At 40.9% G+C, this 14,680-nt stretch overlaps 1 protein-coding gene across 1 annotated transcript in view; it reads left to right on the top strand.

The window, feature by feature from the left end:
- Nucleotides 1–11,973: 11,973 nt before the first annotated feature.
- Nucleotides 11,974–14,680, top strand: part of LOC149947843 (alpha-crystallin A chain) — a 30,926-nt gene continuing 28,219 nt past the window's right edge. The window contains exons 1-2 of the mRNA XM_090171796.1: nt 11,974–12,299; nt 13,433–13,844. Coding sequence (XP_090027922.1) covers nt 13,458–13,844 — 387 coding nt within the window. The 5' untranslated portion in view covers nt 11,974–12,299; nt 13,433–13,457. The remainder of the gene's footprint in view (nt 12,300–13,432; nt 13,845–14,680) is intronic.

The raw sequence follows: 14,680 nt of genomic DNA, 5'->3' as shown, positions 1-14,680 counted from the left end.
TTTAGTAATTGTTATTTAGTTTCCATATATATCAGAGGTTATTTCAGAAAACTTGCGGAAAAAGTGAACTACCGGAAACCACTCAATTTGACTTGACTAATACTGATGATAGTTTAAAAGACACTGAAACCAAGATTTTGGAATCTCATGTAGGCATATTTTAAGCCACACTGAAATAATTAAAATTTAGTTAAACTGTGATGATTTGTGGTATTTCAGACTTACAATGATTGCTCAAATTTAACGTGTGACTTTAAGGGTGACACGGTAGATATAGTAGATTCTTGAGATTTGTATGATTTTCCTAAAGCTGTTTAAATAACTTAATATAATGTCAGATAAATAAAAAAAGTTTTTAATACGTTGCCTACGATCTGTTTTATGTTATTCCACGTGACCATATTTACTTATTTAGTTTAAATTGTTTCTATGAGATGGCGCGACTATCGCGATTCCACTCTGATGGCAGCCTTCTAGCTGGTACGTCCTCGCCCAATCCAATCGTGCTTCTAGTCTAATTTCTATTTCTATGAACCCATCAGGTTTTTTTCGTGGAGTGCTACTGATCGTACCCTTTATTAGTATATTCTTCGAGCGAGCGATTTACACGCGCGCTAGAAAAATCTTCCCCGCGACTGTGGCACGCGCTCGTATAAACTTGTAAAAGTTAATGTGACGTAAAAGCAACATTTAAACAAGAAGGCAATGTTATTATTATTATTATTATTATTAGTGAAAGGGGTGAAGGGCTAAGGACATGCCCGTTCGCGAACTTCGACCAGAGGTCCATTGTGCAACCCCGAACCTCACGACTTAAAAAGCCCGATATCCGACACAAAACGGAGAATCCTCTTGGCCGGCATATTATAGAAATCAGAAGTTTCCAGCTGATGCATACCTAGATGCTCGAATCTTTGGGCCGCGTAATAATCGCACCTACAAAGCACATGAGAGGCGGTTTCCTCCTCAGCCTGACATGCCCTACAGATTGAATCATCACTGATTCCAATCAAGTAAAGATGTCTGTTAAGGAGACAGTGACCTGTTAGTAGGCCAACAACCAGCCTGATATTAGATTTGGAAAGCGAGAGCAACTCCTTAGCTCTCTGCCTAGAGGGGCCCGAGATAAATTCTTTAGCCTGCCTTTGGCCATCCATCTCAAGCCAAAGCTTGAGTTGACGGTCAGTCATGGAGTTGGAGATAAGGCCGCGAACTATGCTAGAGGGGATAGGAACGGCAGGTGCAGGACCAAAGAACCCAGCCTCTGCCCCCTTCTTGGCTAAGACATCGGCCTTCTCATTACCATAGTACCCCCGATGGCCAGGAACCCAATAGAGCTGAACTTTATTGTTGGTGCCTAGCTCCGAGAGGAGACTCAAACAGCTAGAAACCAGTTTTGAAGAGACCTGAAACTGGTTGAGAGCCTTGAGGGCAGCTTTACTATCCGAATAAATTTGGATAACCTTGCCATGAAGCTTCTTTTTAAGACAAAAGTCAATACAGAAGCAGATAGCGGCAATTTCCGCCTGAAAAACACTAGCATAAACACCAAGGCTTTCAAAGAAGCCGAGATTGCTAGTAAGACAATACATCCCCGAACCAGAGCCATAGTGGGTCCTAGACCCATCGGTAAACCAGACGATTTATCCTCTGGCCCCGAGGGTACTATGATTGGCCCACTCCGTACGGCTTGGAAAATAAGTATTGAAAGGCTTACTAAAATGTAACTTCGTAGCCATCATATCAGAACCCATTAGGTAGACAGGTAGCTGACTTGAAATTTCCCGGTAGATCTTGGTGTGGCTATTATCCCAAATATTCGCCTTCCACCAACCATTCTGGTTGAGCTTATAGGCTCCCATAGTTGGAGAATTTCTAGAGAAGTACTTTGGGCTGTTCTCATAGCTCCTGTGATGCTGACACAAGCCAGCCTTTGCAGAGTGCGCAGATCGCTCTGCACATTCTTAATTCGGACTCTAGGCCACCAGACCACTGCAGCGTAAGAGAGCAATGGTCTGATGATCATGGTGTACAGCAAGAAGACCACTTTAGGGCTAAGCCCCCATGACCTGCTAACTGCACTTCTGGTTCTCCAGAGTAACATCTTGGCCTTCTTAACTATAGAGTCAAGATGAGGCTTCCACGTTATTTTGTTGTCAAGAATAACACCAAGGTACTTCACCTCCGTGCTTTCGCTCAAGATTGTCCCAAATAACGAGATATCGTTAAAAGAGTTTTGCAACCTTTTACGAGTAAAAGGAACAAGAACCGTTTTATTAGGATTAACCGTAAGATCAACTTCCCTGCACCAGTTTTCCACTGATGCAAGGGCTCTTCTTACTAAATCGCTAATAGTGTTGGGGAACTTACCCGTAAAGATGATGGCGATATCGTCGGCATAGCCGAAGCAGCGGCACCCATCCCTGTTTAGCCTCACCAAAAGTTCATCCACAACCAGGCACCACAGCAGAGGTGATAGAACACCACCTGGCGGGCAACCACGGCTGGTGGCTACCACATGGGATTCACCAAGCAGGGAGGATACCACCACACGATTCGTCAGCATAGCTTTGATCCAAAGATACAGAGTGTCATTAATGCCAAAGCGCTTTGCAACCTTCATGAAGACTGCGCTGGACACCTTATCAAAAGCGCCCTCTATATCAAGGAAAACTGCTAACGCTATTTCCTTAAAGTTGATAGCCCTTTCAATGCAGTTAGTTATGCCATGAAGGGCAGTCTCAGTAGATTTTCCTTTTTGGTAGGCATACTGAGCCGTCGAGAGAGGTATATGAGAAATAACCTCCCCCCTAATATAATTGTCTACCAATTTCTCCAAAATCTTTAGAAAAAAGGAAGTCAAACTGATTGGCCTAAAGGCCTTAGCCTCGAGATAGTTAGATTTCCCTGGCTTCGGAATAAAGATCACCCTAGAAAGTTTCCAGGTGCTAGGAATATATCCAAGGGCAATACAAGCCCTATAGATTCTACTCAACATTGGGCAGATAATATCAATGCCCTCCTGCAACAGAATGGGAATTATCCCATCCGGCCCCGGAGACTTATAGGGCTTAAAAGACTTTATTGCCCAAATAAATCTGGAGTGCGTGACAATTTTATTCGCCACCACCCAGTCTTCCCTTTTGGTACGTGCAATAATAATGGGAAGGGGATCAGAATCAGTACTGTTCGTAATTCTGGAGTCAGGAAAGTGTACATCTAACATATGAGTTAGAGTCTCCTTACCCGACGAAGAATGACTACCATCTTTCAAACAAGATGTTTAGTCTTATCGTTGGTCATAATTTTCTTTAAATTTGCCGTACTGGGAATATCAGAGATATTCTCACAGAAATTCCTCCACGAGTCCCTCTTGGCTTCGCGTATGGCCTTATGGTATGCAGTGAGGGTGTGCTTGTAGGCAACCCAGTCACCCGAACTTTTAGCTTTGTTAAAAAGCCTCCTAAAAGCCACGTTACTTTATAAAAGAACTATTGAAAAGAGTTTTATATATAATATTTTAAGAATATAATTTTTAGCCTTTGGAATTTCTTGATGGATCTAAATCAATAGTGTGTCTGACGAAGACCGCGAGGACGGTCGAAAGCTTGCCACGGCTTTTTGATTTTAATAAAAGGTTTTATACCCATGAGACCTTTTCGTAACTGTTTTCTTTATTAATAATTACCATGGACGTACTAGGTTTTCAAGTTAAGGATCTAAATCATTTGAATGTTCAAGATAGGGCTGCAGAATCATGACGTTTGGGAAGTGGGAAGATATACCAGAGTCACACGACGGATGGGGAGGAGCTACTTTCAATTCGGCCTGAAATCCTCAAACGATTCCGTGGACCTATAAATTGTATGTTAGCGTAAACTTTTACCTCTGGGTTTCACTTAGCTATAGCTCGTTGAAATTGAAAGTAAAATGTAATTTAATATTATCGTAAGTAACACAAAGATATAAGTATGACACTGAAGGAATTATACTAATTATAGTCTGTCATAGAGCTATTGCGTAATCGGAAGTTGTTTTCGAACCGGAAAGTCTTCACTTTCTAGTCTGATCTGGAATGGCGACAAATTTAAAAGTCCTAAGAAATTTTTTTTTATAAACTTATCAAAATATAAGCAAACGATGCAAGAATTATATTAAGATTCCCGTATCATTGTTTATAAAGTCCAATCTATGAATGATGAAAAAATATGATAAAATTAACTGCAACGCCTTACGCTATAGATTAAAAAATATAAAATAAAACCACGACATTATTGCGTAAGTATGATGTTAAAATTAAACATCATACTTACGCAATAATTTAATAGCTTCGGCTTTAGCTTCGAACCAAAGGGGACGTAGCGATAGTTTTCGGTCGCGATTATACAATTTTCTACTAACGCGCATTAATTAACGCACTTCGTCATAGGTCGATTGCTCCATAAATATGACCAAAAGTGTACAATAAACCTCCTTCGGAAGAAAAGTATCACTATTGTCACTATTGAGCCCGTATTGATTAGCCCTCTCTCGTGAACTAACAAGGAGACGACCCGAGGTGTTACACACCGATTTCGTTCAAACTCGGGGGATTGGTAGACCTTCATGTAACTTGAAAAATCCTAAAGGGAATTTATCAATGGGTAACGGTTTTGCCATGGCAACGAAAAATGTTTTTGACAACGTAAAATTGAAATTTTTCCTATTTAATCCATATCGGTTCATTTTCACCCATTTGATTCAAATTGATGAAAATGTGATCAATTTTGATTTTTTTCGTAAATTTTTATTTTTTTTAGTAATTTTGATATTTTAAAACTTTTCAATTTTGTAAAATGTTTCACAGGGTCCCCACAGGGGGGGGGGGACCCTTGGAATCGGTCAAAATCCCATGTTATTTTCAATGGGAAAATTTCCATTCTAAGTTGTCAAAAACATTTTTCGTTGCCATGGCAAAACCGTTGCCCATTGAATAAAATCCCTTTAGGATTTTTCAAGTTACATGAAGGTCTACCAATCCCCCGAGTTTGAATAAAATCGGTGTGTAACACCTCGGGTAAGTTCTAAAGACATTGCGGTAAAAATGGTGTTTTACGTTTTAAACCTTATGCGGGGTAGGAAGTTAGATACTTTCCACCTAATCCAGTTTCTTATAAACTTCTGATATGGCTCTTTATGAAATATTTTACTATGGATATTAAGGCCTCGCAGCAAAGACTTATTAAGAGCTATAGAGATTCTTGGGATTCAAACGTAACATTGTGTTTAAGACTTAAGGTTGGTGAAAAACGTAAGCTGCTTTTATGGTTAGGTCTCAAGTAGGGTACAAAGCGTGAAAACCTCATTGTTTGCCTAAGTGGGGGGCAGGGGATCCGCCCCCTCCCACCCCCAGGAAGACGAAAATAAGCATGACCGAAGTAAGTGACCAAAGCCTTCATAAAACGTTTATTGTTTATCATTACAAACTCTACCTAAAAATATTTTAAGACTCATCGCCCCCCCCCCCCCCCAGAAAAAATCCTGGGTGCGCCACTGCTACTGAGAATAATATTGGATGCTCTGCGCAAATCAACGCACTGCTCAACAACCCTGCATATGCGGCCTCTGCGCATTTACCAATATGTAAAGAGTGCCCTGGATTTCGCATTTCGAAGCGAGCACTGGCGGTAAATGGAACACGGTCTTTATTATTGATTAAAAATTCTAGAGCACGCGCTTGACCGGTCCTTCACCCTCAGGCGGTCATCTCATCCTTGCGGCATATTTTACTTTCAGTTGTCAGCGGCTAACGTGGACAAGCACCTTTTTATCGATTGAAAGTGTTTGACCGGTCCTTCACCCTTAGAAATGTTGACGTACGTCAGATGTCAATAAAACGCGCTTCGCCACGCGAAAAACAGGAAACAGTTTGACATTAATGCAAATATCGATGTCTCGGATAATGACGGACGAGACGCGAAAGCGTACTATTTCGTTCCTCAGATCTGGGAAATTTCAATTATGGTTATTTGGCGGCAGCCAGAGCCGTTTCTTTTACAAAATTAACAGATAATAAACAAATTTAGACGTTCGTGTGTGTATAAGAACAGAATTACATAATTGAGAGGTTAAGCCAGGGAAACTTGTAGCTGAGTGTAGACGTATTATGTACAATATATTATCTTACAAATTCAACCTACACGTTTGCGAGGGGTGGATTAACCTGTCTAATAATATTCATTTGCAGATTGTTAAAAACAAATTGGGTAATTTGATTATTATACAGTTGGAAAAATCTAAGTGCTATCATACAAAATAGCAGTTAACCTTTTGGAAGCACTAACGAAGGTACATGTTTTTATAATAATAATCAGCTAGGCTAATACCCAAGGCACCACCCTATAGCTAGGCCCAAGTCATCTAGCGACTTTTGAAGCCTTTAATTCAGGTGGTCGGGTTACAATGCGTAGGAGGGTGGTGGCAAGCCCTTCATGCCACGCGAGTCAACAGCTCCCTACACTTACTACTACCCCTGTAGCACATGAAGTCGTTTTAGGGTCGGGGTACGGTCGTAAAGTCGCTTTATAGTCGACGACCAAATGCCGACCTAAAAACGTCCGAACTTTTTTCGACACTAAAACCGTAAATCCTTTTTAGGGACTATTTATGGTCGGTATGCCGACCATTATCCGACTTAAAATAGACCTTACATTTAATTATTTCCCCTGTAGCACAAAGAGTCGATTTAAGGTCGTGCTTTGCCAATTAATCGCTCAAAACTATGAAACTTTGACGATTTAATAAAACAAATTGAAATATTTTTAAAATAACTTCCTTTCTGTATTATATTTTTTCGAAAAAGATTATATATTCAATCTGAGAATGTTTCCTTATTAACAATTTCTCAGCTCAAGTAGGTTACATTCGTATAGCTAAATATGTTAGGCTAAGATATTATTAATGAAGATTTTTTCGTTACTTTTACAAAGCCCCAAGAAACTCTAGAACTCTGTACTTTAGATTCAAGAGCTTTCCGATTGACGGAAATAAACTCATTGTTTCACTTCCGTTCATGGGACTTGACCAACTGCATACATGTTTATAGCTATATTTACGGTTTTATGTGGTCATTTTCAGTCACTTAAAATATCAAAAAGTAAGTCGTTTCGACGTAATAATACAGTACATGCTAAGTCGGGATAACGTCGTTTCGGAGTCGGTTCTTAGGTCTATTAAAAGGCGGTAAAGAGTCGACGTTTTGTAGTCGGCCGACCCTTTTACCCCTAGGGCCTTTTGACCCTCAATCCAAAGGTCGGCCGACCGTCGGCCGCTTAATGTTTAGTACCTTTTGCCGACGTCGGCCCGACTCTAATTTGCTAGAGGGGTACTGTTAAACTCAACAAGTTTTCATAGGTAGGGGAAAATGACCAACTCAGGGGGAACACACACCCCAGTAACCAGTAACCTGTAACGGTAATAGTTAGTGTAGGGGGCTGTTGGCTCGGGTGGCTTGAAGGGCTTTCCACCACCCTCCTACGCATTGTAACCTGAATTCATGGCTTTAAAAGTCGCTTGATGATTTAGGCCTATGGTATAGTGCCTTGGGTATTAGCCTAGCTGATTATTATTAAAACAACTTGCAAACTCTAAGGAGAAGGAGTAGTTCCGACCCAGTACCACAAGCTGGGAACGAACCCGGTTCCTCTTGCTGCGAGGTTGCTAACCACTCCACCACCCCAAACGAATAACCTCAGAAGCTCAAGAAGACGCGTACTTTCCTCAAAAAATATATTTTACACTTCTGGTACGAATAAATTTCCAGTACAGTAGCTTTTCCAAAATATAATGTCAGTGGGGGGTGGTAGCGTGGTCTATAGCTTCTACCCGGAGGAGAACGGCTTGAAAGTAGTCCTTCCAAGTTCCAAATGGCGGAAACTATCTCGTCGCAGGCCCGCTACTCCCGTATCGCGAGGTTACGGTACGTGACTTAAAATTCGATTCGAAGACGGTAACAGGATGACACGAGAGATAAATCGGATATAGTGTAAGAAGTAAACTAGAAATCGCCAAGACACGCATTTTCTCTTATCACGGCGGATCAATACCAGAGCGCTTCTCACTCTTGGGAATATCCAGCGGGAAAAACATCGCGGTTCACCCCTCCTCCTGCACCACGAAATATTTTTAGATAAAGTTAGACCGTGTGTTCTCCGTTGGCGCTCAAATATATAGCGCGATGGCGGTTGTCCGCTATATTGACACGGTCTTATATTCAGCCCTCCGTTGGCATCGAACAGGGCGGCCAACTCCGCCACCGCGCGCACCACTTCAAGAATAGTTTCCGGTACTATCGCGAAAAGCGTCGGGGAGAGACTGTCCCTATAGTTGAATGATTTCTAGGGACAATTTAAACAAGATTAAGCGTAAGAGTAATATATTATGTAAGCATTAGGGATGCACCGATATATCGGCCTATTTTTCTAATACTGGACAATATTTTTCAGATATCGGCCAATATCTGCTTCGCTTAAGTCGATATTGGCCGATACCGGTATTAGAAAAATAATTTCAGGAAAACATTTAAAAATAGAAAAATTCTCTATTAACTAACTAATGATAATATTTTATTTGATTGGCCGCGCCACGTACTCCAGACTTCAGAAGCTAGATCATACCCTTTTTTTAGACAGGGGGTTACGAGTGTAAACAAATAAAAACTACGATATTCGATTTAAGATAGAAAATATGTATCCCGTAAAATGAAATAAACATATCTGGATCGAGGGGCTGACCACTATCCGTAATCGGTGTACAAGCTCGTAGCTTTGATTGTACTAAAGTGATTACGTAATCGATTACAGACTTAGCACTACCAAAGGCTGTACTCGCTGCAATCGGTGTACAGAATTAAGAAAGTGGTTACAATGATTTTATCATATTCACTACTGTTATAATAGATAACTTTGTTAATATCCGCCGATATATCGTCCGATGTTATCGGCCACAAATAGCCGATATATCGGCTGTACCCACATCGGTGCATCCCTAGTAAGAATGCAATCCACCTTACTCCCGGTTTACGTTAAAAATGTCGACCCGATTTCTGTTGTGTAAAGTAATCCCCATAGAAATCTCATAGGTAACTAGAATGCTGCCGCCTACGGCCGAGCTTGACGCCAGTTCGCCTTGAACCTTCAGCCAATGAGAGGCCGTAGAGTGGTTCCGCCAAGGAGGATAATAATCCTCCTTGGATCCGCTACTATAGCGGGAGATAGGTGACGTCATTCTGTCTGGTGACATTAAATTCTTGGCAGAACCACTCTTTGAGCTCTGATTGGCTGAGATCTGGCTATCGTCTGCCACGGCGTTTGGCCCATTTGCCAGTTACACGGCAGCATTCTAGTTACCTATGAGATTTCTATGGTAATCCCTTATCAATGCCGTAATTAAAAGGTCAACGAGGCCCACTCGCGAAACTGGTTTTAGGGACCCTTTTTATCACGGGGACCATTGTTTCCGGATTCGTTCGGGGGACCCTTTGCGGTTAAGCCTTGCCGCGTGTATCGGACTGGCAGATTTTGTTGCAGATGACGCAGCGTTTTTGGCCGGAAATCATGTCCTTCCTTTTTAAAAATCGTTAAAGGCCGTCTACATAGTTATTCGGTTTACTCTGTCTTTCACTGGAAGCTGGCTCGCTGCAAGACATATGTGCTACGCAAGCAGCCGACTACCAGTGAGAAACAGAGTAAACCGAATAAATATGTAGTCGGCCTTTAAGCCTAAGCGTAGATAGAAAAACAAATGGCGCTCAGTATCAAGACCATGACGTAAATTTATTTTGCCATTATCAAGTTTTTATTCAGAATTTTCTTGAAAAAAAAGTAGACAATTTGCTTGAGTTTCCATTTTAATATTATACTTTTAACTATATTTTATCAAAGAATAACAGTCCCGCACCAGTCTCGGCGTTGCTAATCGATTTTTAGGGCTTTGTGACCGTAAAAATAAGAGATTTAGATTACACCCGTAGGACTTAAGAAATATGAACGCGCTAATGGAACTAGAACGACTTTAAAATTACACGAAATTAGATCTCCGTTAAAAAAATTCTTCTACAAATATATTTATAAAATTATTACGTCAGACATCGTTAACAAAACATTCATTCGCGCAGATTGATCGTGTCTGGGGATGGCCGCCATGCAGACATATATATCGTCTCCATAAGCCAGCCAAAACGAGGAAATCCGCATCCCACTTTTGCGCGTCTCAAATGGTTGAGTAGTTTCGCTGAATAGTGTGTTGCCCCGAACACGCCGTCTTCGCCGTAAAACTTTCCTCCCACGCTGGAACGCACCCCTGCCAATTGCTATAATTCATACCCAGAAAATTCTTATAACGCATTGCTCCGTTTTCGACGGGGGGTCGGTACTGGCTGGCGTAAAAAAAGCATAGGGTAAAAGAGCTCCCCCCTCTATTGTAGTCTTTCCCGACAGACTCATCGTCTGAAACCCCCCAATTCTCCCCGAATAGATTGCTTCGCTGTTTAGCTACAGACTACCGAGCTCCGCCGGTTGGCGTTTGTGATTTTCGGAGAACTTTTAGGGGGGGGGAAATCGCCTGGATGCCCAACCCCCCACGGGTAATATTTTTCGGAAAATAAAATGGAGGAAAACCGCAATCTGAGGGAGATACAACGACGAAATCGTTAAAAAAGCATTTGAATATATGAATAAAATTGAGGATTTTCAAAGGAATGTTCTCGATTGTTTGCCGATGATGAATCACTCTGACTAATGGGTCCTAAATTTACAAATCCGCCAGAGAGAGGTGGCTGAAGATGATCTAAAACCAAGGTTGGTCGGAGGCGGAAGAGCGCGCGAATTGCGGAAGACAGGGGGAAAAAAATTGGCTCGCCAACAAAAGAGTCGTCATACCAACACCATTTCGTATCTCAGCTGGGTCATCGGCGGAAGTTGAAGTTCAAAATAGGTGGATTTTACTTAATCCGTTGACAACTGTCAAAAAGATTGTCGATTAAGGAAGAATCATTATGATCACAAGCTACTCCTTGGTAGTGTTAGATGTTAAGTACCAGGTCAACAAGGTCAAAGGCTCGTATCTAATGCGCCCCCCCCCCCCCCACATGCACGCTCGGGTGCCACTAACCAGCCCTAAAATTTCCATTATGGTGATTTTAGAGTTTTGGTTCAAACCAAACCTATTTTCCAGCACAGCAGTATGTTCCAATCTATTAAATTTTAAAATAGTAAATTTAATTTCAAAATTATACAACTATTTATAAATGTATTTTTGAGTGATAATTTTATAATCATTCTATAAAATTTTAGCTAATTATTTTTGTAAATTTATATTGATATGCCGCGTAAATCTTGGTCTTCTGGCCTGGGTCAAGCTTCATAGTGGGCAAAAGACCTATTAATATTCTTCAGATTGTAACTCCGCTGACCCAGTATCAAACAGATTTGGTTCTTGTCCACCGGAAGCGATACCGTTGATAAACCATCCCGTTAACCCGATAACGCGAATTTATAATTACAATTCGTCATCAGCCAGAAACAAAGTCAAATGGTGTCATAGTCCTTAAAGACATATTGTGGGTGAAAAAAAACCGTCGCACTTTACACTAATGATGCCGAACTTGCCGAAGCCATTAAAACTATTTGGGTAGCGCCGAAAAAAAGGTAAAACTTCCCACAAAATGACAGTTCGTTATCGTTATTAAATGCTTTTAAATAACCATATAAACCCGGGGTGGGGAGTACTGTGATTTGGTGAAAATTAGGGGCGAAAAAGCAACGAAAAGCGCTTCGTAGCAAAACATAAAAGTCCTTTTTGGGAAAGTGCGCTCCCCCGTCTCGGGCCAATTACTAGGCGGATTCGAGAATGACGCGCGACTGACGTAGCTGGCACGCGTGCGCCGTGGGGGCCGCTGAAATGCGGTGAGTCATCGTCGCTCTTCGGAAGCGTTCTCTTCGTGGGACAAGCAGATCGGTGCGCAAACTTCAGCGAAAAGAAGCCAAATTTCGCGTCGCCGTTTCACCGTAGGCCGATACGTTCGAGTCGTTTTAAAAAGCGTGTACTACAGCAGCACCAGCGCACCACCACACACGGCAAAACAACATTTTTTGGAACGTGGGTTTGTTCGCGAACATTCGAAGGAGAAAACTTTATATATAGTCTCTTCAAGGACGTCGTGAATTTAGTCGAGGAGTCTTTAGAGTTTGTGTTTGAAGCGCGCAAAAAACAACCTTTTGACGTCGTCTACTTTAAGGATTATTATTACCAGACTACTATAGGTAATAATTTATTTATCTCTTCCTTCGAGTTTGTAAAACTGTTTCGTTTACCGAACGCGTTAAGAGCATACAGGTGTTTTGGCAAACAGGTTTCTCTAATTCTTCCGCGCTCGGTTAATTTCAATTTTCGTTCTTTCTAAAAAAAGACACCTGTTTAAAGTCTTTATTTCGTAAACTCGCTTTAGCGTTTAACGCCGAAATTGGCCGTGAATATCGGTTTTAGAATTCTCTATTTATAGTTCGTAGGCCAAAACGCCTGTAGAAGTGTTCGAACATTTTCGCGCCGGTGTATTACTCGTAAACGAAACTTGTTCATTTGACCTATTTTTATAAGATAGAGCAACCGGAAAAAAATCGAAGGTATTGACATATTTTCTTGAAGACCGTTATATATTTTTTTAAAGACTCGTATTAAAACTAACTAACGAGGAGACTACCCGAGGTGATAATCACCGATTTTGTTGAAACTAGGTGGGTATGTATACCTTATGGTAACATGAAATTTCACCAAGGGAAAAATTGCAATGGGCATTAGTTTTGCCATGGCAACCGAAAATGTTTTTGACAACACAGTATTATATTTTATCATTGAAAATAACAATTGATCAATTTTTACATATTTTGATCAAATTGACCAAAATTCATAAAAATATCATAAAATTCATTTCATTTTCCAATTTTGATCTATTTTTTTTGGTTTTGAAATTTGAAATTTTTTTAAAATTTTCACTGGGGGGACCCTTAGAAGTGCTCAGATTCCCATGTTATTTTCAATGATAAAATATACATACTGTGTTGTCAAAACCATTTTCGGTTGCCATGGCAAAACTAATGCCCATTGCAATTTTTTCCTTGGTGAAATTTCATGTTACGATAAGGTCTACATACCCACCTAGTTTCAACAAAATCGGTGATTATCACCTCGGGTAGTCTCGTCGTAAGTATGATTATGTCTCCTCTTAAGTATGATTATGATAGCATTACAGTACTAGAACTTAACGCGGGATCGTATTAGGTTTGACACGTTGAATATTTCGAAGTTTGCGTATAATTGTGGTAATAACTAAACATTTTAACCTTTTAGGTCCCAATTTTTGTTAATTGTAATTCCAATAAATTCCATTTTATTTTAGTTAATTAAATTAAAAGGAGAAAGAAATGGCTCCCGAACGCAAAGTGCCAATTTTGAAAACCGACAACAGCATCTTGGACCAGGAATTCAATTCGATCAGGGAACGCTTCGATTCCGAGATGAGGAAGATGGAAGACGAGATGAACCGTTTCCGGTCGCAATTGATGGACCGCGAGAGGGACGTCGGGTTCACGACCCAATCTTCGCAACAGAGGACCACCACCAGCCACACGTCGACCTCGAGCAGCGACGGAGGCACCACCCACAAGTCGGAACTGCGAACCTGGCTCGACGGACTCAACTCGCCACTCATCCAAGACGGGGATGACGGAAAAGTACTCAAGTTGAGGTTCGACGTTAGCCAGTACGCGCCCGAAGAAATCGTTGTCAAAACCGTTGACAACCGATTGCAGGTCAGTTTACGTTTCGTAGAGCCCATCCGCAACCCAAACCGCAGATTGAGAGTGTAAAACTGATTACTACGACGATGATAACATCCTAGAAAATACCGTAGAGGAATAGCAATTGTATATTGAGAGTTTAAAATTTATTCTATGACGACGATAAAATCATAGAAATTACTGTAGAGGAATAGCAACTGTATATTGAGAGTGTAAAATTTATTTCTATGACGACGATAAAATCATAGAAAATACCGTAGAGGAATAGCAATTGTATATTGAGAGTTTAAAATTTATTTCTATGACGACGATAAAATCATAGAAAATACTGTAGAGGAATAGCAACTTTAGTGCACACAAGGAATTAAAAAGTATCTCGAGGTTCTAAAACTATTGTTTTGCGCGGGGCCACTTCCGGTTAGTATATATTTTAATAGCAGAAGCTTAATTCGAAACATTACCGGTAGTTATAAGGTCTAAAGTACCCCAAGTCGATAAATCGTCCGATTTGCAATATTTTGTGTGAAAAACATTGCATTTGAGTGAATTTAGGCAGTTCGGTTCGGTTTGTAGATTTTGTAATTGTCTAGTCACGCATTCTTGAACGACTTTCCCGTAAATCAAGGTGTTTCTATTGGCTTTAAAATGTCACGTGACGGGAGTATTTTTTCCCCTCCTATGATTTCGACTCCGGCCGCGTAGTCTTGTTTAAGACGCCTCTTGGGGCTGAATTGATGACTTTCTCTCATTTAGTGTGACGTTGGTCACAAACCCTTGATTAAAAAAGAAAGACTACAGTCGCGGAGCCTTTTCGATACCATTATCGATCGAGACGCCCTCGTCGGGCC

This window comes from Leiobunum rupestre, chromosome 4 (assembly GCF_980474605.1).
Source record: "Leiobunum rupestre chromosome 4, qqLeiRupe1.1.hap1, whole genome shotgun sequence".
In the NCBI taxonomy this organism is placed as follows: Eukaryota; Metazoa; Arthropoda; class Arachnida; order Opiliones; family Sclerosomatidae; genus Leiobunum; species Leiobunum rupestre.
This window is presented reverse-complemented; position numbering and strand designations above follow the sequence as displayed.